This window comes from Eulemur rufifrons, chromosome 5, assembly GCF_041146395.1.
Source record: "Eulemur rufifrons isolate Redbay chromosome 5, OSU_ERuf_1, whole genome shotgun sequence".
NCBI classification, from domain to species: Eukaryota; Metazoa; Chordata; class Mammalia; order Primates; family Lemuridae; genus Eulemur; species Eulemur rufifrons.
In genome coordinates this window covers 2,790,262-2,818,034 of record NC_090987.1, presented here as the reverse complement: position 1 = coordinate 2,818,034, position 27,773 = coordinate 2,790,262, and the positions used below count along the sequence as shown (strand labels likewise).

Sequence of the window (27,773 nt, the reverse complement as noted above, 5' to 3'; positions counted from 1 at the left end):
TCATGGGATAAAACATAAAGCTTTGTGGGTTTATCAGCTACGCCGTTGGCACAGAAGAATTTCCAGAGTAACTTCAAATGGCATTACGGATTACAAAATTATTAGATTATTCAAACGCATGTTCACTGGCCACATGTTACATTATCAATAGCTGCTCCCTGCAAGCGATGGGTAACCAGCAAGGCAGAAACTCCCCCATAGAGCCTGGCTTTCTTTTCCATGGAGGTTAATACAGCGATTTCTGGCAGGCGGGTAATTTGATTGACTGTCTCTAAAAGTACATTGTGCTCCTTTGTTTCTTTGCCTCGCGGACTGCTAGTTAGCTAGTTTAAAATTGATTGGTAACAAGCTAAAGTATACACCCAACACTGTTCATAAAGGGGAATTTTTTTCAATAGTAAAATACATGAAAGCTTACATCTAGCAATTATTAAGTGTTAGAGACGTTAAAAGGTGATACTGTGTAATGGAGGAAATACTATTGCAAGACCAAGAAATTAATACGGACATCGGAGGACGTGAAATGGGTCCAGCTTCTAAGAAACAATGATGCCACTGTTAACAATGGAAAGGTGTCTTTTCAGGGTTTCATTTAGAAATTTAGGAGTTAAAAGTGTACTTAAAATCCATGTTTCAATTATTGTATCACCTAATCTTCCAAGTGCACACATGGAATGCTGTTCTTTTGTGTGGCAGCTGTAAAAATCCTAAGCAATTTTTACTGTCAAGAAAACTCTGAATAAATAGGGGCTGTTAACTTAGGCAGATATCAGAGGTTATTTGGTGGCAATCAAGAACTTACAGCACTTCAGCTAATGGGTTATGATCAGAAACTGTTCCTAATAGCCAGCTAGACGGATCTGAATATGAAGATTTCTATAATTTTGTTGTCAGCTTGTGATGTACTCTAGTGCTAATTATTTGGAACAATTATGTTTTCCTAATAACAAAAGAAGAAGCAGTGAATTAAGCAGGCTTACCTTCAGATCTTTAGATAACAGTTTAAATGCACTTGCCATTAAGAAATAACATTTCTTTTTGCTTTACGGAGCCCTAATTATTTAAGATGCTTGTCTCTTAAAATCTACTGCTTCCACTTCTTTTAAACCTGTTCGATGTGTCAGTTTACACTGATGATTTCAGTAACTAGTATTTTCTCAGTCTTAGGTTTATGCCTGTACCTCCCATAGACTGCTTACTTCATTTAGTTATTCAAAAACCATAATTAGTGCAGTAATTAACGTGTGGATCCTTCAAAGGAAGACTGCTAGAATCATGGGACGTCTCTCATCATTCTTACTGATGTGTGGATGATAAAGAGACCTAGGTTGATGTGACAACAGGATTTGTATTATTGCACATTAGCTGTGCTGCAGGGAAATTCAGACAGGACCTTGGTCCACAGAGCCCCAACGTTTGAAAAAAGTAATTATCCACACTGTTTCTATAATTCACCTAGGTGTTATCCTGCATTTGCAGCTGTCAAATCATTTGTTTTAAATGTATTTTTTTAATATCTTATGAATTCTTGAAAGTTTTGAGTTTTGTAGATTATCTCTTAACCAATTTCTAAACATAGGAGGCCAAGCTTGCTGCTTTTTTTTTTTTTTTTTAAATCCATTACACAGAGTCTTTCTTGACAATTGATTTCAGGCATTTGATGGTTATTTGGGTTGATGCAGGATACAGTTTCAAAATCATAGTCATAAGAAAAGGCTCAATCTCATACGTTTCCCTAGAGAAATTTTTTGGTTAAATTTCAGTTTTCTCATAAGCCGAATCTGTTGTTTTCAAGCCAACGAAATGAGTTGTACGCAATTAAATCTGTCTGGGCGTGACAGAGAGAGGCACCAATGACGGTTCTGCTGTGTTCACCGCTATCATGTTAGTCTCTTCTCTGTGGTTATTTCAATTGGAATCTTTGGCCTTGAACTTCCTGTAAATGGAGGCCCATTTTTCACACTCTGCCATGCATTGACATCTGTCCCCAGAATTCTCTGCTGTGTTTTATCCCCTAGGTAGCTCATGTGAACAGGGATGAAGTGGCTTGGATAGCATGCAGTATGCCCTTCCTAACCAAAGGAGTTTCTGTAAAAGTCTTGAGAATAACTGCTGGATTTTGGCTTCTTCAGAGTCTGAAGTTCAGGCCGAAGAGGGAGTAGAGTATCGGATATTGGGTAGGGAACAATCATATGAACACAACCTCCTTTCAACTGAATGGCTGTGGGTTTATTCTCCCAGTTTAGTATATTAGAGGAAGATTCTGGGTGTTGAGCTGTATTCAGAATGGGGTAGAGGATTCCATCTTTATATCTTACCAAGTGGGTTTGCATCTTTGTGTCCTTTTACCTTGTCAGTCTGCTCAGAGTTCCCAGCACATCTTTACCTATCGTCTGAGTTTCTGAGGGCAACTAAGGGCAGGAGCCGACTGCGCTTGGTTTCCACCACGAGATAGTCAGACCATTGAGCACTATGAACTCCCCAGCCCCTCGTAGCTGAGCGTGTGTGTTTCACAGTCTGCAGACAGACCCTCTGTGCCGGTCGGAGCAAGGTCGCCCTGCTGCATGCTCTTCTCCTGACGCATACACTGTTTATTCTAATTGGCCTGTACTGACGCTGCTGCAGTTAATTAACTGAATTTGGTAAACTTTTTACACTCTTTCTAATACACAGCCTTACAAACACCATTCTAATTTGTGGAAAACAGCTTTGGAAAATGCTGTGGCAGCAGCACGTGGAGAATAGTACAGCTCCACGCGTGGTCCCGGCCGGCACTGGCGTTGGCGCTGTGTCCTGCGCCGAGTGGGAGTTTTGTTTCAGACGCTGTAATTACCGTGGCAGTAGGCAGTTCCGGAGGGAACGGGGAAGAAAGGTGTTTCCCTTGTGTTAAGCACTACGACAGGCCAAGCACATGCTACAAGGAACGTTACACAATCTCTTCTCTCTCTGTCACTCGCGCGCACACACACACACACACACACACTCACACGCATGCACCCACACGCCCACCCAGAACCCATCTAAACAAGCAGTAGCTGGAAATTATTCCCACAGTGTCATTTTAGCCATGAGGTCACTCGGGCCTAGGGAAGAAGTACCATAGGCCCCTCACCTCCATACTTGGCTGGCACTGGAGCACACACACAAGAAGAAAACAGAAGAACTGAGCAGAAAGCAAATGTTCAGCTCTCGTGTGACTGAGGGATAAATAGAAAATAAAAACCAGTGTTAATTGACCACAATTGCAGCCATCTAGTGGACAGTCAGCATCCCCGATTTTATATAAACCCACATTCATTTAAGAGATGGCCTGTCCTTAATTAAACAGGGAGGCATACGTTCGCAAATGTCAACACAGAGAGCAGCGAGAATCTCCCAGGATCTCCCACAGACGCAGTGCTAAGCCGCACCTGGTAAAAGTCCATCTTTGGCTGTAGATAATTTGCATTTCTTCTTTTTAGGTATCTAATTTATACATATTTGGCTTTTCTGAATATCCTTTGCTCTTTGATTTAGCCTTGCTCATTTTTTATCAATAAAAATGAAACATAGAAGTAAATGACAATTCCCCTTATGATTTTTGTACAATATTGTTAGATTTCAGAAGATTATATAAACCATTGGTCTTGCATTGTCTCTGGAAAATAAATAAGACACTAGACAGATCAGATTTGTTTTCAGGTGCTGAAAATAAATCGTTGAATTGTTCTAAATATCCAGAGATGAAGAAAAGAGAGTCCTAATATCATATAATTGTAGCGTCGTAGGAATCTGTAGATAGAAAATGATCCAACTGCCCACGGAATTCAGGAATGTGCCCACAGCATTTTTGATAGGAAATTATTTAGACACTGATCAGTGTTTATATGCAGTGCACTCACTTTTTGAAATTTAATTTACATGTAATAAATTTAATCCTTTTTAGATATTCAGTTGGATGGGTTTTGACAAATGTGTCCAATCATGCAACCATCACCATAATTGAGTTTAAGAACATTTCCATCACCCCGAAAGTTTTCTCATACCCCTCTATAATAAATCTCTTCCCCAACACTCAGGCCTTAGCTGTCCCGATAGGTTTTCTCTTCCAGAATGTCACATAAGTGGAATTGTGCAGTTGGAAGCCTTTTATTTCACTTAGCGTGGTGCTTTTGGGATTCATTCCTGTTGTCGCATCCAACTGTCACGTGTTCTCTTCTATTGAGCGGTATTCTGTTGCACGGGTGTGCCACCGCATGTTTCTGCTCTCCTGGTCGTGGACATCTGGGTAGCCTGCAGTCGCGGGTGGTTATGAGTAGAGCTACTGTAAACATTTGGGAACGGGTTTTTGGATGGACACGTGTTGCCTTTTCCTTAGGAACGGGACTGTGGGGCCATGTGGTAAGACACTGCCAAGCTGCTTTCCAAAGTGCCTGGGCCGTTTCCACTCCCGCCAGCGACACGCAAGAGCTCCAGTCGCTCTTCATCCTCACCAACACTTGGTGTTACCAGTCTTTTCAAAGTTTTAGCTATTCTAGCAGATATGTTATGTATCTCGGTTTTAATTTGCATTTTCCTAGTGACTAATGATGTCAAGCATCTTTTCATGTTTGTATTCATGTGTGAATTGCTCTAATTTTTAGAAAAAATTTTCCACGTAATGAGTTGCAGCATACATCCCATGCTCTGGAGCTGCGCGGGTCACGTGCAGTCCCTCCTGTCCGTGACAGCTTGCCGGATACCTGGAGACCGTTTTCATGTCCTGATTTCCGTCCTTCAAATCTATCTTTGCTGAGCCAGCCTGCTTAGTTCCTTCCTTTCTCATTCCCGTCTTCCTCCCTCTCTTCCTTCCTCCCTTCCTTCCCCCCTTCCATTGTTCATGTCGTCTGGTTTCTGTACCAGCCTCTGTCCTCTGCATCCCATTAGTGCAGGTGGGCTCCGTTCTGTGACCCTGAATCAAATGCTTTGCAAGCGCTGTGTTTCTGCAAAGCAGCCGCAGGCTGGGTTTGTTTCCGCGGCGGCCCCGTCAGCTTTCTGTCACAGGCAGATTTCACACGCTGACCCTGTGGCTTTTTCCAAGCTATTTGATGAAAATGCTTAACTTGCCAAGTAAAGAGCCCTGTGTCACAATGCTGGAGACAGCCCTCCAACTGAGTGTCTGTAATTGACAGATATCAGCACATAAAACTGTTTACAGGGGAGCCAGCTGGTTTGATAATCAATGACAGAATGTTTTAAGTTGTTAAACCTCTAGGTTTACTTTGAACAATTAGAACTGCTGAACCATCATGAATTATTTTGATTATCTTTAGTCTTTGGTATCTACTATATGTTTCTATAAAATAAAAAAGTACTGAGAAATATGCAAATATAGTCAGCATAAGGTTTTAAACCCTAAGGCCAAAATATAAAACACCACTGAAAACACCGAGCAAATGCGAGCAGTTGACCTTTTCCGACATCTTTAGACCCTTATGTAAAGTTTTCATAATTTATAGAACTGGTATTAGATCTAGTAATTGCCACTCCCTTCCCTCTTAGAAACATATAATAGCATTTGGGGGAAAAATCTCACCCTTTGAAGAAAACGCACAACATTGACTTGTTTCTGTATATGCTGTATCTTCATGAAAGGGTTTCGTTGTTTTATTTCTTTAATAAGGAGACAAGGCCTTTAAAATTAGATTCTCGGACAGTCCTAGCTTTGACTACAAGAAGCCACCAGGAGATTCCATATTGTTCCTGGATTCTGTGACCTTGGGCATCGTTCATACTGATTTCGTTTGCTTGGTTTAGTGTTTACTTTCATTATTTCTTATCTTCCAGTACTAGGAACAACCCTAGGTAATGTTTCTGATCATGAAGTGGATCTGAACTTAACCCTGTGCTGATATCATTTCTATGGCCCTTGTCTAAAACTGGCAAATTGTTGGTGATCATGAGATTTTCATGGATATGTTTGATAGATGGTATGAAATAAATAGATTAATTGTATGTTATTGTAAATGTGTTATATTAATATGCAAGATATGACTAAAACTATATGATAGTTGACGGGTTTATTGAAAACAATGATCACACTATCATTATGTGTGTCGTGTTTAAAATTTCTTATTTTACGCTCAAGATCACCGTGTACCTAATGTTTCAGGCCAAGACTAAAGACTTATTTGTGCATCTGTTTTTCTGGGTACTTAACACCAGTTACTGCTGCTCTCAACATTCAGTTTAAACACGCTGGTGCAAACTCCATTACAGCAAGGAATTCCTTCTAGGGTTTTGTAAAGTCAAAGAATGCAGTGTCAGCAATATGTGTCTGGATGAGAAATGGAATTGTTTTTCAGCTTGATTAGGAAAAAAGTGTGTTTGTGTGCACACATGCACACATGTGTGGAAGATATGATTATCTTAACAGAAAGTTTTATCATAGAATTTATGTCTAACTGGAAATAAAAAATTATTCATTTTAATTAAAATTCATGTTAGTAACCGAACCTTTCAATTTACATTATTTACGTAGGATTATAAGCACTCAAGTTATGTGGGTGTTTCAGTTCCTTTTCCTGGCTTAAGTGGGGGGCATTCAGCAAAACAACTGGCGAGTCACTGGCCTGCTGCGCGCGGGGCCTTTGCCTGCAAACAGTGGAATGTTGCCCTGGAAATGTGGCTAAAGTTTCATGAAAATGAAACGTGAAGCATGCCAGGCCCATCTGTGCCAGCCTCCTGAAACAAAAGCACCCAGTTTTATCATCGGTGCCTTTTGTTCTCCGCAGCGCTGTGCATGGGCTGGTGTATGAATGCCGGAGTCTGGGGCGCCCAGTGATCCGCCGCTTTCTTCGCTGCATTGTTTGTTCTCTGTTATAAGACTTGTCAACCTGGCACCATCTTCCTTTTAAAAAATGGAAACTTCAATGTCGAGAATCTTGAGTAGTTCTATAAGATTTCATGCTAAAATACCAAAGGGCTTTGTTTTTGGACTGCAGATCAAATATGAATTGGGGTAGGGTGGATGAACATGCTTTTAAGCAGAAGAATCAAACCTGCTGTGTGAGTCGTAGAATCTACAAACCTGTTATTTTTTCATATTGATATCAGTTTTCATCATCTTCCATTCCCCATCTTAATGCACAGTGTTTGCAGATGTTGAACCAACCAGCTTAAACGCGGCTTCTCTTAATGTTTCTTAATTTCCATTCAAATAATCAGAAGTAATTCTTACTTGAAATCACACTGGGCCAATATGGTAACTGTAAATCCATTTGAGCTATAATGCTACAATCAGCCCATTAATTTTTTAATTTAACACAATCAGATGCTATATTGTGGAGATGGAGATATGTTAGCTATGTAAAAGAATCTATATTTTCATATCCTAACAGGAGTTTTTAAAAGATAAGAATATAGGATCAATAGGCAATGTTTTCTGTAGACTACGCAGTCAACAGGGTCAGGTTGCTAGCCCATCCCTGAGAGTATCGGCAGTATGCTGGAATCACAGGCTTCTGCAGCGGAGAGGGAGCTTACAGACAGCCCCAACAGAGTGAAAGCGCGTCCTCAGAGCTGGGGGCTTTCTCAGAAGGATTAACGGGAAACCGAGTAGCTGTGGCTCCCTCCACCTGTGTTGCCAATGCAGCTTCCCTGTCAATGCCTCGTGTTTGGGAGTTCTAGGGGAAATCCTTAATAGTGCCGATACTTAATTAAGATCCATTTATAATCCAACAGCTAGAAGTTGAGTCAGTACATCGACAGCTGTGACCGTCCACCCCGACGTGTCCTGCCTCCGCGGAGCTGGGTGTCGGAATCTGTGTGTGAATTTCCTCACTTCCTTGTTATTTTTTTTCATAGAGTTGAATTTAAGACTGTTAAACCTTTCTCTCTCCAGGTGCACGTTGTCTGTGTAGATTTGAGCTGAAAAGCCTCTTGTCATGATTTGGTGTTTGCCCCCCAAATGTCCCTTCACCTCTGTCCTTCAATATATCCAAGCCAAGTGTAGGTCAAACAAATTGTTACCTTCATGGAAGTTTCTCTGTAGATTAAAAAGTATTCCGGAGAAAAAGGAATGAAACCTTCTTTATTAATAAGGCTGTATCCAAAATCCAAGCTATTTTGTAGTATGTCCAAGTATTTTGGATTCTGATTCTACAGATAAATAAATGTCAAAAGTTAGACAATAAAAGTAAAAATTGAATAATAAAAGCATGTTTTGAGAAAGAACCAAACCCAGTGATTTGGGCTAAGTTCCAGCTGTAGGGATTGGTTGTTGGTTTACATGGTATGTTGGGAAAACTGATTATGCGTGGTCGATCTGTGGGGGGTTAGTTACTAGCAGGACAATGTCAAAAATAGGAGCAAAAAAAGCAAATAGTGTTATTCTCACCAGTAGGAGTTCACTAGGAAAAGGAAGGCCTAGAAAACAGAAGTTACTCAAAACATTATAAAAAGCAGGCACAGCCCTTCCCCAGGGGCTGTATTCTCGAGTGCAGGAGTCTCAGCTGCAGCACCCGAGGGCCGCAGCCTCTGCCTTCTCGGTCATGTTCAAGGCCGCGCCCACTGCCCTCCACTACCCGGCCCCGCGCGGGCCTCGGCCATGGGCAGCTTTCCGAGGCGAGTTTCTGTAAAGGAGGCTTTTCTGAGAGGTTTTTTTCCCCCTTTACTTTCCGTATGCAGTTTATCTGGTGGACCTCCTGGAATTTCTGTTAAGAATTTCAGATATTTTAGTAATACTTTTCAAAGCATAGTTCCTACTAATAGATACTTTGGCATTCTATAAATTAAGTTAGACAACAACTGTTGGATCACCAGGATAATACAAATGTGCGTGCACAGTAATCAAATGGACACATATAAAAGCTGAGATGTATAGTGTCACTCTCCCTATTTTGCCCTGTGGCAATTCTGCTTTGAGTTTCTTTCAGCCAGCAAATGAGGAATTAATTCAGCTCTGTCATTCTGATTGTCTTGCTATTCCAGGAAAGAGAAGTGCATTTTTGTTGAGAAAAATACTTGATGACGTGTAACAGTGACTAGAAGTGAAGGTAAACATATGAATTTCCGTCTTTCACTGAATATCGTTCCAAGTTTCACGTGCCTTCCTGTTCTTCTATTAACAAAGCCACTAATCAGATAGCCTTGTATCTGTTTTTCATATAGAATATGCCATGTGTTGGTATCCGCAGGTCATTAACCAGGTGCTCCAGAGGGAAATGGCCAGACTGTAGACCCGTGTCACCGTGTCAGTGGTGCAGCCCAGGCCAACGCCTGTCTAATGCCAGGTCTGTGTCCTGGCCCAGTGATCTGTCCAGACACTGCCCTTTTTGCTGCCAATAGTATTCTGGTTTAAATGATTCATTTTGTGGTCTTCCTGCTAATATATTACCTATTAGAGACCGAACTTCCATCTTCATGCTGTTTCTTTTTGGCATTTGACACAGTGGACCACCCTCTTTCTTCTTGCCTCCCCTGCGCCTGGTCTTGACTTCGCAGCCTCCCTTCAGGCCCTGACTCTTCCCGTTGCCAGTGTCCCCCGGTCTCTTTCGCTCAGTGCTGTTCTCTTCCCTCAGCCTCCCACACACTGCCTGGGTGACCTCACCCTGCGGTTATTTTGGACTAGCGCCCGACTTCTTGGAACAGCCAAGTATACAGTTTCCAGCCAAGCCCGGCCCTGCCCTGGCCCAGAGCTCGTCACCCATTTTTATTGACCAGACACCTCTGTTCAGCTCTCCCCCCGGGTCTCACTCTTAGCCTGATCCTCGAGCGAGAGCTGCTTTCATGAGCCCACGAGTAGAATCCTTGACATTTTGTGCCTTTAAAAAAATCAACTAGATTGTTTTTCATAAATTTTTATAATTATGTTTCAAATGTTTGTTTTGTTTTGAAATGACAAGGTATGAGAGCCTGCTATTTGCAAGCACTTATTTGAAAATAACATATTTTGCTTGTACGCAGTCATTATTCCTGAAAACTGAAAAAATTAGATTGGATATTTTTTCTCTTTTGGATATGATACTGAATATATGTGGGAGAATATTTTCCCTCTTTACACTGTCTTTTAAAATATTAGAGATATCTTTATGTGACATAACTTTATGTGCTATATATATATAAGAATCCTGATCAGATGAACACAACTTAAGGATCTTCTACAAGCCAATTTGAGGCAAATTTGCAGAATTATTATCATAGCAGTTTCTCACTTACATTTTTCTATCAATGTCTCTTACACACCCAGTCACTAAGCAGCAGCCACGGTGGGCCTAAGTTAAACACCATGGGACTGAGAATGAAAACACGTTAAGATTCTGGAACAGCCAAAGCCACCAGGGCGGTGTTGTGCTGTGATAACCCAGTGGTTTCTTGCATGAGGGCACGGATCCCATTCGTGAGGAATGCCCTAGTCACTGCCCAAAGGCCCCAGCCTCTAATCCATCATCTTGGGGGTCAAGATTTCAACGCATGAATTTGGGGGGAGATGCGCATTCCGACCAGAGCATTGGGTTTTCGGTGTTACCTGGCGCCCAGGTCGGCCACTGCTGTGTTAACCGTGTCCACGGCTGGCCCTGCCCTGCTCCTCCCCCGTGGGCGTTAAAGAGCCATCTCTCCTCCTGTCACCCCGGCCTGCAGCAGAGGCTGCCCCTGAATTGTCAGGCCCTCCCAAGGTACACTCCTGAGGTCATGTGGGTGGCGTGTCCACCCTCTGGGTCCCCTCAGGGGACATAATTAATGTTCTTATGGTTCTTCCATTCCTACCTGCCACGTCCCTCAGCCTTTTCACTCTCTGTCTCCTGTCTGCCAGGGCAACTGGGGGCGCCGCTTTCTCCAAACCTGCTCTACCCTCGGGGGCCCTTGCCTGGGGCATTAAGTCCCACGTCTGAGGAAGGGAGCTGAATTCTTGCTCCTGCGTTCTTACACCTGGGCCCTTGAGCAAACATCTCAAAGTCCCATCTCAGGGGCCCTCCCCGTCCCTGCCAGCTCCTTCAGCAACTGCCGCTCGCCAGGCCAAGCACATGCCCACTGTTTGCCAGGCCCCGGCCCGCTTATCCTGGCCAGGAGACGAGCTAGGCACCTCCCGGGGGGGGGGGGCACCTGGTCCCTTGGGGTGGGGGTGGTCCTGAGTGCAGCTGAGCTGCTGGCTCCTGCGGGGGAGGGAAGGCCCCTCTGCTAGCCCAGAGGGCTCAGGGGCCTGTGAGCCGAGTCCTCAGGCATCATCTGGGTGTCCCCATCCCACAGTTCAGAGTCTCCGGTTTTCCCAGACTGGCCCTGCCCTTCAGTTACGCGCCTCTTTGGCTGCCGTACGAGTGTCTGCACAGCTCTGGCATCAGAGTGTCAGTCTGCTGTTCCGATGCAGGACATGAGGGCATCTTGTGAGCTACAGAGAGGCTGACGGGGTCTCCCACGTCACCTTCAGCTGCCCACCAATGGCCTTCAGTCTCTCATCATCCCTCCGAATGGTGGTGACCATGCCACTTGGTGCAACCGGCCGCCCTTTCTGTCTTGATGAGCATCGTTGCCCCACGTCTCCAAGTGCCTGGAATGTGGCACCAAAACAGCGTTCCCCTCTCCACTGGGACACTTCCCCTGGGCAGCTGTGGACCATCGTCTTGCGCCTGGGACCGTGTGCCCACCTCCCTCCCACTCGGGAGGCGTCCTCTCCATCTGCCGGGTGGCAAGCCAGGCCCAGGCCCAGTCCCCACCCTCCTGCCTGTCATCTCAGACCACACTCGGTGCCACGTGGGCTGGCCCTGACCCCTGCCCAGGAGAGAGGGGAGATGGTGCTCGAGCAGGCAGGGTTCAGGCTGCAGCACCGTCAGGCTGCAGTTGCCCAGCAAGCAGCCCCTCGGCTGGCAGGAGCAGGCCTGCCTGGGAGCCCCCTGGGCAGTCGGCCTCAGCTGGCCTGGGCGCCGTGGGGGCGGCTTTCAGGTCTGCTCCCAGGCGGGAGGTCTGAGTGGTGCTTCCTCGTGGCCACCTCATTGTCTTTCCAACTTAAACCATGGCCACTCGTAATTTCTTGGGGTTTGTTCGTTGAGCTCTCACTGTGAGGTGACATGATATAAAACTGCACATAGAAATACAAGTGCTGAGCAGTGGGTGCTACCACGAGAGCCTGGGCAGATTCACGTCCCTGGTAATCGCACAGAAAGTTCATAGTCAGTTTCACGCAAAGAAGCGTGTTGTGGTGTGTAAGAGCCAAAGCCAGAGACTGGCGTCATGGAGCTAGGATGAATCACTTGGTGTCAAATAGCTCAGCCTCCTGCTCTGGCAGGGTTTCACTAAATGTATCCTGGCACAACAGTTGTTTGTCAGATTCCTGAAAATGTGTCCGTCATCTGCATTGTCTGTTTTGATAGGTTCATGAATATTCAGCAGAAAGCCTGCTCCCTGCTTCAGCAGGTCTAGAATCAGAATCTAAGTGGTAACAAAGACATTAGAGTCCCTCATTGGAGAGACCTCCTTGCAATATCCCACAAAAGTGGTTGTCCAACCTTCCCTAATAGGAAACTCATTGCTAAGGTTCATTGTGTTTCATTTCTGAATCAGCATTGTTGAGGCAAAGTTTACTTCCCTGTATCTTCTACCTGCTACTCCCAGTTTGGCCTTCTAGAGCCACGTAGAATGAACCATTCCTTCTGCATGGTAGTCCTGTAAATACGTGGAGACTTAAGACATTCTTTATGTCTACTTAAGTCCATAACTTTGTTTCTCTTCTCTGTATTCATGCCTGTTAGTCGGTGTTTCTCTTAAAATGTGGAGCTCAAACCTAAACATGGCACCCGCAGCGTCGTCTGACCAGTGTATCGTCACCTTATTATTTCCCTTTGCTGGACTCTGTGCTCGCGTCCCCGCGGCCGCATCCTGTGTTCATCCTGCAGGCGCGAGATCTCTGACGTCCTTTTCTCTCTATCCTGCTTGGAGCACTTGTTTTACTCCTGATTGCGGGACTTTACATTTGTTCACATTAAATTGAAATTTTGTTACACGTATAACATACTTAAAATATTTTAGTCATACAAGATTATTGTACATATTCATAGATATTAGTTGCATTACATACCAATTTCAGGTGATATGAATGGAATTATAATGCATTAAACTTAATAGTAATAAAGCCCAACATTTATTGAGAGGCCTTATTATATATCAAGCACAGTGCTAAGTATAGTATTTTATTTTACATGGACTGTCTCGTTTACTTTTCAAGAAAATAGGTATTGTTACGTTTATTTTATAGGTTAAGAAACCAACATGTAAGGAATTCAGATAATTGTGTAGAACTGTGAAAGGTCTGAGATTTTGCCCACCTTGCAGACTGACAAGTTATCCTGCCACAGTTTGTGGCTTTTGGCAGAAGTCACGAGACTCCCGGCTCAGAGGCAAAGGACTCTGACTCACAGCAACAGTCCCAGCCAGAGTCCCGCACTCACGGAGCTCTCAGTCAAGCAGAAATCATGAGCATGTTTATGAGTAATTAAAATTCAGTGTGATAGGTTGGAGTTGTGTACAACAGGCTAGATGAGTAGGTACCTACTCAATACCTCTAAAACTTAAAGTAACTTTCACATTAAACAAATATATAATTAAGAAATACGTAAGCATCCAATTTTTTTATGGACCAGTTTTACTACTGTTGCCTTAGAACCTAGATATTTGTCGTGTTTATTCAGAAACTCTTTAGTAGGTGACAAATGTGACAGACTACAACAGCATCTAGGTGCATTCCTCCTGTGATCATTTAGGGAGCCTAAACATTCACTAGTAATCACGCTACTAATTTTCACAGTGGGTATCTATTCTTCTAAGTGCAGTACTGTGTGAAATAGATCACTGCCTCTTGCTGTCATTTACTGACTCTTTAAGATCCCAGGACTGTCAACGATGTGATTTTATTTCCCATCATAGTGCTTTTAATGAGGTTGTATAATAGCATCAGAACCACATGAGTAGTGAAGGGAACCACATTCAAGGTTCTGGGGACGTGAGAAGAACTGATGTGAACTGGAAACTCTGAACCTTGGAGATTTTAAAGCTGTTACAACTCCTTGAATGTCCCGTCCTTTAAAAACCTGAACAGCTCTTAAAGAATTAACTTGTTGCTCAAGCATAGAGTGTTGCTTCTTCCAGCTGTACTGCCAGTGGTCTGGCTCTGTCATCAGGGAGACAGCTTCCTGCAAGGCCCCAGAAGGGCTCTGCTCCTGGGCTCAGGGTTCCAGGGGACTCCCCAGGGAGCAGAGACCCTGCCTACTCATCTGGTGCCCACACGCCTGCCCGGGCATGTGGATTCCCAGCTCAGGAGAGGCGTTTGGTAAAGACCTTTGAGTGAGGAGCGTGATGAGAAGGATGGAAATGGAAACTAAACCGGTTGAATACCCTGAACTGTGCTTACATATGTGTGCATGTCCATGAGGGGGTGTGTCTGTGTGCACTGAATTGTATATATGCACATGTACATGTCTGTTTCAAGAAAACGTGGAAATTTGACATTTGATTAAACATATAAAATTTTTAAATGTTAGGAAGTAGTCATTAGCCTGTTATGTGACATTATATAACTAAATTACCTGGTGCTGTTCCAGGCACTTAGCCCAGATTGACTTTGCCACTTTGGAGCATCAGGTGGGGCATGTGCTGGGGGGAGTCAGGGCCTCCTGGTCCTTCCGAACCCCTTGAAGCTCCTCCACCAGCGTCGGGCCTGTAGCTTTAGTTTTGAGCCTGGGAAATTCCAGCAGAAGAAGTGGCTCTTAAACATGTTCCAACTTAAAATATATTCCAAGTTCTTCCTTTCTAAACCTTGTTGAAGATTATTTCAAGTGGCCAACCAGTTGTGAGGCCAAATGAACCCTGGGCATTACTTGCTTAATATAACTACGTTTCGTAGAGAGTTCCTGAGTTTTGAATACACGTGGTGGTTTCACGTTCCAACTTGCTCGTGTCACCATTCCCCATGCAGAACATCTTCTGCGGGGTCCTGTGTGCTGTCTGTGACTCGGTACCCTGCGTGCGGGTCTGTTCCTGTGTCCCTGTGTACATGCGTCGCGGTGGGCGATACCTGCAGGTGGGCATTACTCACTCCTGATCAGCGTCCGCGTCTGACGGCACACGCTTGTAGTTACGCATGCCTGCTGGTCCAGAGCAACATCCAGCTCCTTTTAAACAATTTTTTAGTTAAAAGGCAAAATACTGTTGCCCATTTCACAAAGCCTTTGAACTCCTTAATGAACTAATAATAAGTTTTTAAAAAGATAATGTTCACATTTCCATCATCTTGCCGCACAGTGGAAGCGCATGTGGTACTGTAAGTGGTCGTGGCCCCATGACCACATCGTTCCCGCATTAGACTTGCTGCCCAGTTTTAAGGTAGGCACTGTGGGAATTTGCTGCAGGACTTTACGTGTGGCTTGCCTAGCTGCTGAGACAAAACAGCACAAGCCTGTTACCTCTGGACACATCAGATGCCCTTAATGTTGGCCATGGCGCAGATGACCAGGCACATGGCCGAGGTCTCCCTGCTCCCATCCAAGCGCGATTTCAGACGTGCACCGGGTGGGACAGGGCCCCGCCGGTCCTGGGGTCAGAATCCACTCGGGGTTTGTAAGGATTCCTCTCTGAACTTGCTTCTCGAAAAAAACCAAGCCAGGTGTGTTTAGGGGAAAAACTGCTGATACCGACTTGCTGTATTGCGTTACTTTAGGTCTCAATTGCTAGCATTTTACTCAGTGTTCCCATTTATAAGTTTTTATTCATCCTGCTCTTTTCAAAGTAAAGGTTTAAGCCTTTATACTTGGTCTTTTGTTTGGTATCTTCAAATCAATTTTAAACTTTATTATCCCTGGCATTTATTATTCTCTAGGGCCCAAGGCACAGGTATTCTGTAATTTTAAATAGGCATTTAATTTAGATATTTACGAAAACATTCAAAATGAAGATTGTAGTATCCTCTGGTTAAAAGGAAAATACATTAGCGTTTTCCACCTTGACGGTGGCGGCGTCCACGCCACCCCTCGGAGCGGCCGTCCTCCGTGGGTGGAGAAGGCTGAAGCCAGACGGGGCCCTGCGCGGAGCTGCTCTCCCAGGTCCACCCGGGAAGGTAGACCAACCGCAGCAGCCCCGTATCATCACAGCCCTGTTTCCGCTCCTGGGCTGCGTTCCGCAGAGCCCCGTCCTGACGCCGCTCCAGAGCGGGTGACCAGACCTCTTGCACTCGCCAGCTGCCCTCTCTGGTGTTCTCACTCCCAGACTCCGGCTCCCTGCCGGCTTCGATGGCTTCGGATGCCTTGCTCACCCACAGGACGCTTGGGGTCCCCTTGCTCGGCCAGCTCAGTGGGAAATCGCAGCCGTGTGCCCAGCACATACGATTCATTTTAAGATGTAGAGAAGAAATGGCATTGTTTTAAGTGTACACAAGCAGCTGCTGTCGTTTGGCTGTGAGCAGATGTTAGACCTCCAAAAGCTTTGCTGATAATTAAAATACTAACAGTTAGTGTTTTACCCCAGCCGTAGGTTCTGTTTACTGTAAATTTGATTTTAATGGTGCCTCTGTGTGGTTACTGAGAAGTGGTTTGCTTTTTACCTTCATACAAAAGTGTCTGCAATGAAGACAAATGTCTGTTTCCTCTCATTTCCTCGGGAAAGATATGAAGATACTATAATATAAAGGAAATATGAACATGACTGCAAAAGTTGAGTCTGATTTTTTTATAGGGTTTGCCAGAAAAACAAAACGGAGACCAGCTTAATCTGCCTGTTAGCCTTTTAGAGTCAGCCTGGTTAGAGGCGTGCCCTCCAGCAACATTGGCTGGCCTCACTTGCATCATTTTGCCTTTTAAGGTGTGTACAATGTGTAAAACTTCTGAAAAACACGCCTTGTCCCCTGATACGGTGTTATCTGCGCTGGAGTTCGTACACTGTCGGAGGACATTTAGGACCAGGTTATTGGGCTTCTTAATTTTCTGATTCCATAATGCTGAAAAGAATGTCTGTACTAGCTTGTTACACTAGTTAACTAGTTTGTTAACTAGTTTAAGTCACACGGAGGCAGCCGTACAGGGAGCAGACGGTGCTGTCTACCTCGTGTAGTCTGAGGGTCCTCAGGAAGCCGCCTCCTGCGGGCCTGCGCTCCGGGACTGTTCCAGCCTGCGTTCCCGCACACACTGTGAGGGGCCTCTCGACCTGTTCTCCGCCGTGTCACTCATGCTGGAACCATGGACAAGGCCCAGGGGCATGATGAGGCTTGCACCGGGAGGAGAGGCGAGGACGCATCTAAGACAGTGGCCAAGGCCGACCTCGACACCCAATCGTGCAGAAAGCGGAGGCCCCTGGGTGGTAGCTGCATAGGTCCCTCTGCCACCCCCTTGCTTTGCTCCAAACAGGACTTCAGACGTGTGAGCACGTTCCGCTAGTAACTCAGCTGGCTGTTTTTAACAAGTGCTGTTCACGGGTAAATAACAAGATCGGAGCACTTTACAGTCTAACTTTAAAGTGCCATTTCATCACCCTCTGTGAAACTTGATGGCACCATTTCTGTCACATGAGTTGAATTTCTGAAGTTATATGGCTGTCGCTGCATGATCTATCGGTGTAGCTCCCGGGCTTCTGCTCAGCAGAGAAACGGTTAACCGCCGCCCTCCCTCCACCCCAAAGCCTGTCAGGATAACCTTAAAGGACGCATTCTTATCTCCCTGAGTGAGATTTGTGTGCATGGCTCCCATTACCTCAGATCTTCATGCATGAAAATGATAATATATACCTAAGGGTCTGATATAATACAAAATTTCTTAGGGTTTGTGACTTTAAAGGTAAAATATTGTCTTTTATTCTTTGTCACTCCTCAGTGCCCATGGAAATATCTAGGCCCATGGAGACTGTTCTTGGTAAAGTTAGAAACCTGCACGATTATGTATTTCCAACTTGAGATAAAATTTGTTCTTCGTTTTTTCTGGGTGTCTTAAATTCTTTCCAGGGGTCTGTGTGATTGCCTCAGTCCTTCCCAGTGTAAATGTAGTACTGACGGTAACTAAGGAGAAAGGACTAGAACTTTTGGTACCTAAATGTATGTCCTGGTTTGTTGCAAGTATTCGTTCACTAAAAATTGCACGGTATAGCTTAAGAAACTGTACTGTGGAATTTATGTGAAAGCGTTTCTCAGAAAGGGTGTGAACTTTGGTTAATTTTTACAGAAAAGCAATTCTCACCATCTCTAGTTGTAAAACAACGGCCTTCGTGAATCGAGGGGGCACAGCGAGGCCTTTACTGTGATTCTTCACCATGCACGTTTGTGTGTCGTGTGTGGTACACGGCAGAGACTCGCCAAAACTCCCTTTAATTACCATGCTGTGATGTGTCTAACGCATCCTTAGGCCGGCTCGTGTCCGCTGAGGTTTACCTTAGTTTCAGAACGGTCAGAGCAAGGCTGTGCTCCGAAATAAATCTCACTAGTACAGCGACCATGCTTAACATGTCAAAGACCGAAAGTAATTCCTCATTTTGTATCTCAAATAACCTAGCCGTTTCTATTTTGTGTGTGCATTTTAGTAACACTGACTGGAACTCATTTCTAATCCTTGGAAATAATGAAGAGACATGAGGTATTGATTGACCAACCTGTGTTCTTTAAAAAGAAGGAGAAATGGTCATCTAGTTGCTGGAATATAAGGCCAAGAGGTGCCTCTGTCCCATGTTGGGATTATTAGCCCAGATAGATACTCTGTCTTTGATCCCCGACGGTCCCTGAGCCACTCGATGGCAGTTTCCTGTGAAGCCCTGGCGGCGGTCGGCGCTGTCTGGGTGGGAAGTAGCGCAGCGGCGGCCGGGTGAGCCCGGTGTTGGCGCGGGAAGTCTGCCCTCTGCAAAACCGGATTCGCACGGGAGCTCTGTAACGGGCATCCTGCATACCACCAGGCAATTATTATTGTCTTCAACATGAATAAATTATAGAGCAATTATTGATATCGATTTGACTGGCTAAACTATTGGTGACTGCTCTGGTAAGAATAATGTATTCCCTGCTTTGAAATTTCTAAAAGGTTATATTTCATTGAATTTTAATTTGTCATTTTTCCTGCTTTCACTTGAGAAACTTATAAGCTTTTGTGACATTAAAATATGGCTCTAATTTATTAGCATAATCTGTTAATATTGTTTCATTTTAATAGACATTAAGTATGATTTCTTAACATTCTTGTTAAAATTACATCTTAAAATTGCAGTCAGGAGAAATTAGATGTGGCTTAGGAACCACAATGTCATGTGTGTCCCAAATTTTTATATGAAAAGTATTATTTTTTTTAATCGCATCGTATTCAAGGTGCTTTAATTATGACAATGAACCAACCCAGCGTTTTCAAGCTCGGTTGCCCGACCAGAATAGAAAATCCAAACTGCCCACAGTGTCTGAGACGTAACCTAGCAATGTATAAACATTTAGTACTATTTCAGGAGAAGCTTAAAAATTTAAAATAAATGCTGGCTCGTAGCAACCGAGTGGTTTACATCGGATGTTAGCCCAGGCTCTCGTGGCGTTAGGCACTTCACCCCACGGCATGTCTTTTTAATGCCATCTTTATCTGCTACGTGATGCATGAAATCTACTTTCAGTTTTAGAACTGCCAACAACCTTTGACCCCTTTAGTGGAGACACAATGTGACCTTTCTATTGTCATCAGCTTTCATTCTCGTGAAAATTCTATGAATTTTTATTACAAGTTTTTTTTAAGCCAAGCTGAGGCTTCCACAAATTACTTGCCACAGATGAGATGAAGTTGTTGAAGTGGTGTGAGATAAGTTTTACAGCCAGCGTGTGTGCTGCGCGGAGCCCAAGCCTGTGTCCCGCAATGTCATACCCCAGTAACTGCTGAGCCTACTATTGGATAAATACATCATTTTATGGAACATTGATTGTTCTATAAACCCAATGGAGTATTATGCTCTATGATCAAACCATTTAGATTGTGTGTAGAGCACAGAAAATGCCATATTCAGGATGGTACTAAAAGTGCCATTTGTGTATTTTATGGATGTCATTACAGGGGAAACTTCTCTCTGTAGGCCCTGTTTACTGCAAAATTTTTTAGTCTGTAATGACATTTTTCATTCACAACGTATGCCTTCAAGAGAGGGGGCCCTTGTTTTATTTTTTTCATTCGAGTTTACTGCACAAATTCTGTACATTTTAATTAAATGTAAGCTTAACAAAAGCATAAGGTATTTATTCTGTGGGAAAAAATGATGACAGCAAGGAGAGAACAGCACACACACAAGGAAGCAGCCAGGTTCTCAGCCGCGTTTGTAGCTTCCCAGAAGCACCGCAGACAGCAGAACGGAGCGGGCAGCATGGTGCCGGGGAGCGGAGTCTTGACGCCTTGACCCTCCCCTCCTGCAGGATGGAGTTTGTGCTTGTCGACTTGGGAGATGTGGGCTTCCGCAAGGGTGCGTGGGAGGAGCTGCAGCTTTGGGACGGTATCTGCAGCAGCGAGCCGATTCCAGACCACATCCCTGAAAACAAATCCTCATACCCCAGGAAAAAAACCTTTTTATTGCAACCAAGTTGTCAATTCCAGGGCATTTAACTCTGAGAAGGGAGTTTGTTATCTTTATGCTCAAGAAAGGATTTCATAAACAGGCACCAGCCTGCATTTTAACCTTCTTGCACCTTCTACGGAAAGCTGCTCCTTACCCTTTTGGAAACAGATCCAGAAAGACTGCATTTAGGCACACGATGCTATTAGCTACTCTTATCATACTGAAAGCTGATATTGCAAAGTGTTGGCCAAGTGCAGTGGCTCACACCTGTAATCCCAGCACTTTGGGAGGCCAAGGCAGGAGGGTCACTTGAGCCCAGGAGTTGGAGACCAGCCTGAGCAATAAGAAAAGTTAGCCAGGTGTGGTGGTGTGCACCTGTATTTCTAGCTACTTGGGAGGCTGAGGCAAGTGGATCGCTTGAGCCCAGGAGTTCAAGGCTGCAGTGAGCTTGAACAGTGCTGCCACTGTGTTCCAGCCTGGGTGGCAGAGCAAAACCCTATCCCCCCGCCCCCTGAAAAAAAGGGAAGTGTCATACAAATATTATGTTGGGGATCCATGCTCCATTAAAGATTTGTGCAATTTAGGAGTACAACAGTAACTAAGCAGTTAAGGATTAAAACTATGCAACATTCCTGTTTTCCAAATACCTATCCGTTTGGCCTTTTGCATTGGTGAGCTTCGCAGTTCATATTTACTAGAAAGAGCTCAAGAATTGAAGTTGATGTGCCCAGTAAATTCTTGGTCATAGCCCAGTTAGAATTTTAAAGTTACAGTAGAGATTCACATTAGTTTAAATGACACTTGAACTTATACATAGCTCAACATTAATTCATTATGGTTGAAATGGAAGAATCTTCAGTGGGTGAATCTTTTTCAATCTGATTGAGGCTGTTACATTTTATAGGTGCTATTTTTCAAAGCAGTACTGACAGCACTCGAAGTTATTAAATTGCTGAATCAAAAGATGGACCTGCACTCGCATTTATGAACTGTGATGGACTAGCTGGGCTTGTGCGCACGCAGAGGTTAAGATGTTGGTGTTGTTAAGCTTCATCACACCCCGTACTGACAGCAGTATTTACCCATGTAGTTTACTTTAATGGTCTGGAAGTGGCTTAACCCACCTCTGGATTCAAATAAATTCAGTAAGTAGTTCAGAATAGCATAATTATCAATGCTGCAAGGGATTCAAAGGATAATTCTACACCCAAGGGACTTTCTGTCCAGTTGCAGAGTACAGAACGGCATTGCCTGGACTCAGGCATGCACCATTTCTTCCAGACATGACCTAAGAATAGGTGGTTTGTTCTTTCCCAACTACAGTTATTCCTTCTGTTTCTTAATGTATTGCCAGCATGTCTTTTTCTATAATTAAGAGTAATGGGGGAGGGGAATTATTTGAAAGCTGCCTTATTTGTTTGTATGCCCTTATTTTCCTCTTCTTCAAATTCTGAATTAGACTGAAAATGATCTTGAAATTAGAGAATAGACAGAAACAAGTCAAGTTCAGAAGAATGTAAAGAAGGCAAGCAGAATATTACATCTTAGGTAGAAAAGTAGGGGTTAGGGGAGAAATTGCAAGTATACCAGAGGAAGAATTTGTCAAATACGGTAGACAAAGATCTAGAGGTCCTAGTGGATGGCAAATTGACCAGGGATCGGCCACTCCATGCCCAACTTAAACTCAGGTGTAAATGAAGTGTAGACATGAGAGCTCTGTGCAATGCCACCTTCATTAGGCCTCTGCTCACACCCTGAGCAAACCCCGACCTCATTGAGGAGAGAGAGTTTAGGGAGGATGAAAGAGCAGGAGATAAGCATGCATACATACAGTAATTCAACCCTTTCTCTCTAGGTCCTGTATGCTCTGCCCTAAGCTCATGCTCATCTTCTGAACTCTAACCTTCCCTGGGGCAAGGCCCAGTCCAGGATGGGTGCAGGGTGGTTTCTATCAAAGCAGGAGGGAGAGTCAGGGAGGGACAGCGCTCTGGGCTGCAGCGGGTTCTCTGCAGGATCCACTCAGATGCACTGGAGTATTTCCCTCCAGACACCACACACACACCCCCAGCGCCAGGAGTACCGAAGTTTGAAGACCTGTGAGCGCCACCACCAGGCCTCATGGCATGGTGTCCAGCATGTGCTTGCTAACTGAAGCACGCCAAGGAGCTAGCGAGTCGCCTTACTTAGTGGTGCCTAATTGTTGTCTATAGGGCGTGAACAGGAGAAAATGGGTGCACTATAGTTAGGGAATTCCTTTAGCCAGACCTGTGGACATTTTGGACCCTCCTCTGGGCAGAGTTGGTTGACCTTGAAGATGTGGTAGTTTCCTCTGCCGGCTTCGAGAGGGCAGGGCCAGGCCCGGGTCGGCTGCTGTGCCCTGGCCAGAGCAGCATCTGCTCGTCCTGGGATCCCGCAGGCATCGAGCGAGTAAGCGGGAGGGTCTTCTGCAGGTGGTCCCGTGACCCTGCAGGTCTGTCTCGATTCCACACCTTTCTGAGATTCACACTCCTGCCTGAGACGCACCTGCTGCAAGACAGGCCCTGACCGGGGTCTGTGCTCAGAATTAACCACTGTTGAAAGAAGTGTTTTCAGTGTGGTCAGCAAAGTTGTCGTCCTTATGTTTAATGCTAGCCGTAAGTAATCCATGAGTTTGCTGTTAGAAAACTGAGAAGAGTAAAGTGGAATATCTCAAAAATGAGGCTGCTGTTGAGACATGGAAATGTTCGCTATAGAGCCTTCATTATCCTCTTATTTAGGAGGGATGGAGACAACGAGAAGAAAACTGTTAGAAAGTTTTTAAAGAAGAAAATGGGAACTCTTTTTTATGAAAATAAAGATTACCGTTTCCAGTCCCATTTTACCCACCGACTTGGGAAGCGGCAGGCTTTGCCCAGTCATGGGTGACCGGAGGGTTGTGAGTGTGAGTGTCGCCTGCCCCGGCACCGTCCCCTCACTCTGCAGCGCACCGATGGCAGCTCAGACCCCCTGAGATCTAGGAAGGGTCTTGAAGCTCCTCCTCCCACGGCAGGCCAGGCCTCCAGGACCCTCTGCTTACCCAGCGTGGGCCCCGCCTGTCCCCCCCGCCCCCACCGTGTCCGGCACACAGCAGGCAGACTGTAAGGGATGTGGGACGCATGGCGGACAGCCAGGCAGGAGCCTGTGCCCAGCCCCAGACCAGGGCGTTCCCAGCAGCTCCCCCTGGGTCCTAGCCACCCCGTCCCGTGTCTGCCATCGTCTGCTGGGCTGTCAGAGAGGCCTTCTAACCATCTTGCCTCATCGCCTCTGCTTACGGCCCAGGGGTCATCATGGTATTTCCTAAAGAGTCACAGTGTTGTCACTAAGGAATTTGGGGCTGGCATTAAAGATCAAAAATTTCGTACCCTCTGTTACAGTTCCACAGTGTTCTTGCTTAAAGACATCCAGTAGGTTCCTGCTCTCCACAGCCCTCAGCCCAGGTGCCTGATGCAGGGTACAGGAGGCCTTGAGCAGCATGGTCAGAGTCAAACTATCCGGTGTCCTAAAGCCTGAGCCCTCAGCGGCCACAGGGCAGCCGAGCCGTCCTGCTCTGCATGCGCCTTGCTACCCCTGCCTGGGAGACTCTTCTTCCCCAGCACGCGAGGGATGGCTGGAGTCTTGGGCCTCGAGACAGGCTTTGAATGTTGTTTCTTTTATGATTTTCCTATAGCCTGAATGTGTGGCTGCTTTGTCTCTGCGGTTGTCCTTGTCACCTTACATTGGTATTCAAGCCATTCAGCAAACACACCTTTGCAGGTTTGCCCCACGCCAGGCACTGCGCTGAGCTGCGGGTGGATGGAGAGGAGGCGGCCACATGTGGGCTGCCCGGAGGCCCCCGCCCAGCTCTGCAGTGTCACACCCTCCTCGGTCCCCGCAGCTGTGTGTGTGCCAGTGCTCTGCAGAGTGCCAAGCCCTGCGCCTGGCCCACGGAGACCCACCCAGCTTCAGTGTCTGACATTTAGTAGATGCTCAGTAAATATTTGTTGCATTAAACTCTTATAGTTGTTTACTGATGACATGTTTTAACATAATACGCAAGGACTTTATGTTTTTGTTGTTGAATAAACAAATATATATAATATTTGGACATTTAAAAAACAGTCTCCCTGTGGGTTAGAGGATACTGTTGCTCTGCACTGAACGTCACTCACCAGTTACTGATACGCTGTTAGAAACGACGATGGCCTCGCGGAGGGCCCCGCCTCCCTCCCTGGGCACCGGAGCAGCGCGGCTCCTGCCGGGGCTGTGCCGGGGCAGCTGACCCAGGAGGGGAGTGGGAAACGCACGTCTCACGTCTCAGCGGGCGCCGTCCCGCCCCGCGCTCACAGCACACGCCACTTCTGAATGGTGTTCACGGTGTTTCCGCTGAGGTTCTAAAGCTGCTTGAGAAGCCCTCCTGGTAAGTCTAAATGCCCTTTGCCTAGGCTCTAACTGATCTCTGTCTCCCGCAGGCATCGTCTCCAAGTCCTACGAGTGCCGTCTGAAGGGACAAGGCGCCACCTTCGTGGAGACAGATAGCCCCTTCACCGCTGTGGCCCTGGCGGAAGAGTCCCCAGTCAGAGAGAAGCCCCTGCGGGGCGGCAGGAGGCAGGCGCCGGCCTCTGAGCAGGTGCAGCAGGTCATCATCATCCAGGGCTATGACGGGGAGTTCGCCCTGGACGCGTCCGTGGAGGAGACCGCGGCGGCCACGCTGCAGACGCTGGCCATGGCTGGCCAGGTCGCCCGGGTCGTGCACATCACAGAGGACGGGCAGGTCATCACCACGAGTCAGAACGGGGCGCACGTGGGCAGCGTGGTGCCCGGGCCCATCCTCCCCGAGCAGCTGGCGGACGGAACCAGCCAGGTGGTCGTGGTGGGGGGCTCCGTGGACGGCCAGGGTGTGGACGAGCCGCTCGGTCTGCGTAGTGCTGTGATCCAGCAGGTGACCAAGCAGGAGATTTTAAACCTTTCAGAGGCCGGAGGGCCTCCCCCTGACGCGTCCTCAGCCTTAGACGCGCTGCTCTGTGCCGTCACCGAGTTGGGGGAGGGGGAGGGCAGGGCCGGGCTCGAGGAGAAGGGCAGGCCCGGCCCCAAGGACGTGCTGGTCCAGCTGCCCGGCCAGGAGGACCCCGGCGCCGCCACGCCCGAGGCCCCGGAAGTCCAGGTGCTGGAGGGTGCCCAGGAGGGCCCGGCGGCCGTGGGCGTGCTGGCCGACGTGGCGCGGCCTTCGGCCGTCGTCGCCTCTCAGGAGCGCGCGCAGGTGGCCTTCAAGAAGATGGTCCACGGAGTCCTCCAGTTTGCCGTGTGTGACGCATCGGCGGCCGGGCAGCTGATCAAGGACGGCATCACCCAGGTCATCGTGAACGAGGAGGGCGCCGTGCACATGGTGGCCGGGGAGGGCTCGCAGATCATCATGCAGGAGGCGGAGGCCCACGGCCTGCGGGTGCAGGGCGAGCGGGTGGACCTGGTGGAGTCGGACGGGGAGATCTCGCAGATCATCGTGACGGAGGAGCTGGTCCAAGCCATGGTCCAGGATTCCAGCGGCAGCTTCCCCGAGGGCGCGACGCACTACATCGTGACGGAGCTGCCCCCGGGGGTGCAGGACGAGGCGGGCGTGTTCTCGCACACGGTGATCGAGGCGGCGGACTCGCGGGAGCTGCTGCAGGCGGGGGCCGCGCTGGGCGCCGAGGCCGGGGCGCTGCACGGGGCGGAGCAGCTGACCAGCATGGTCATCTACACCCAGGAGGGCTCCCCGGCTGCCGCCGGGGTCCAGAGCCAAAGAGAAGGCCCCGAGCTCCAGGAGGTGTAGGCGCGGCCCCTGCGCTCTCGCTGGCCGGGGAGGCCCCGCGCTTCCCGAGATTCATTTGTGACCTTCAAAACGATGACAACGCGACTTCGGAGGAGGACGGAAGGTGCGCTCCGGCCAGGTTCACATCAGCCACCAAAAGGCACCGCGGGGTGCCCTGAGGCCTGCCAGCCAGACAGATCTGTCCGGTCCTCTGGCGGGTGCCCTGCGCTGTCCCAGCCGCGCCGAGGAGAAGCCCAGTGTCGCCCTGTTGTTCTTTGCTCTCACAAGTGTTTTCCCACTTCAGTTATCAGAAGATTGTTCCCTAGTGGTGGAAAAGTGATAAAAATGGACCGTGTGGCTTGGGACACATCTGCCCTTGCAGTCTGGCATGTAGCTGCTTCGACATTTTATTATCTATTTGGGTAAAATGGCGGCTACAATGGTCACCGTCTTGAAGCAGCCCGCTCCTGTCCATTGGTTTTTAATTTTAGAGCGGCAGTCTCCCCAGACCAAAGGAAGCCTGTTAGTTCATTTCATGCATAAATTTCCTCTCTTCAGACATTGTAGGCGCATTCACTGCTCTGGTCATACTCTGCATAAAAGAAATCTTAAGCCTATGGTTAAGAAAAGCCTTGAAGTTTATATTCAATTAAAATATACCTTGTTGGTTGGTTAAGACAACCTGATGCTTCTAATTTTGACTTAGTTTCATACGACAAAGTCTATATATGAACTGTGCACTCTGGAAGATACCATTCATATCAATATTTTGCTTTTTATAACAAATGTTTGTTCATATTGGTATCATTTTCACAGGATTTATTTGTGATTTATGTCAGTTTGAAATCGCTGACATTAAACATTAGCAAGTAGAAACCATGCCCCCGTCTATATGCAGTTGTGGACTCACTGCAACTGTTGAATGCAAGTTTATGTTGCAATAATTTGTTTCTTGATATAATTGCTCTTATTTCTTTTCCAAAATTGTAAAATAATCCTCTCCCTCAAACACAAAGGTTGTTTATGTTCTGTTTCTGTTTTCTTTGAAATAAAGTTATAGCATTAAAAGGTAATGATGACATTCTATTTCAAGCAGCCGGCCAACGGGCAGCGGTGACACCCCAGCGTGCCCCAGCAGCCACGCCTGGCTGTCTCGCGCCCTGGGCCCCTTCGGAGATGCTGGTTCTCCCGCGCATTTCCCGCAGCCTCGTACCCTTTTCTGAATGTTTGGCAAATGGCCAAGACATGTTCTGGTGACAATAACGTATTCTATCATGGTTAGCATCTAAAAATTGTGCAAAACAGACATAAGAGGAAAGGAAAATGGTATCTTCTTTGTTTAAATACAAGCACCGTTTAAAATCTGTTCCTCGAGGACAGCAGGGGAACCAGCCCCTGAGCGGCCGACCTGTCCCCTTCCTAACATCCTCCCACTGCTTTCCTTTCTGTCCACTCTAGGGACACCTCCCTTTATACAGCCACCTCTCCAAAAAAAATAAAAGGT

At 46.5% G+C, this 27,773-nt stretch overlaps 1 protein-coding gene across 1 annotated transcript in view; it reads left to right on the top strand.

The window, feature by feature from the left end:
- The window catches only part of ZNF407 (zinc finger protein 407), a 411,466-nt gene extending 384,455 nt beyond the window's left edge, over nt 1-27,011 (top strand). The window contains exon 9 of the mRNA XM_069468342.1: nt 24,954-27,011. Coding sequence (XP_069324443.1) covers nt 24,954-26,290 — 1,337 coding nt within the window. The 3' untranslated portion in view covers nt 26,291-27,011. The remainder of the gene's footprint in view (nt 1-24,953) is intronic.
- The last annotated feature ends 762 nt before the right edge of the window (nt 27,012-27,773 follow it).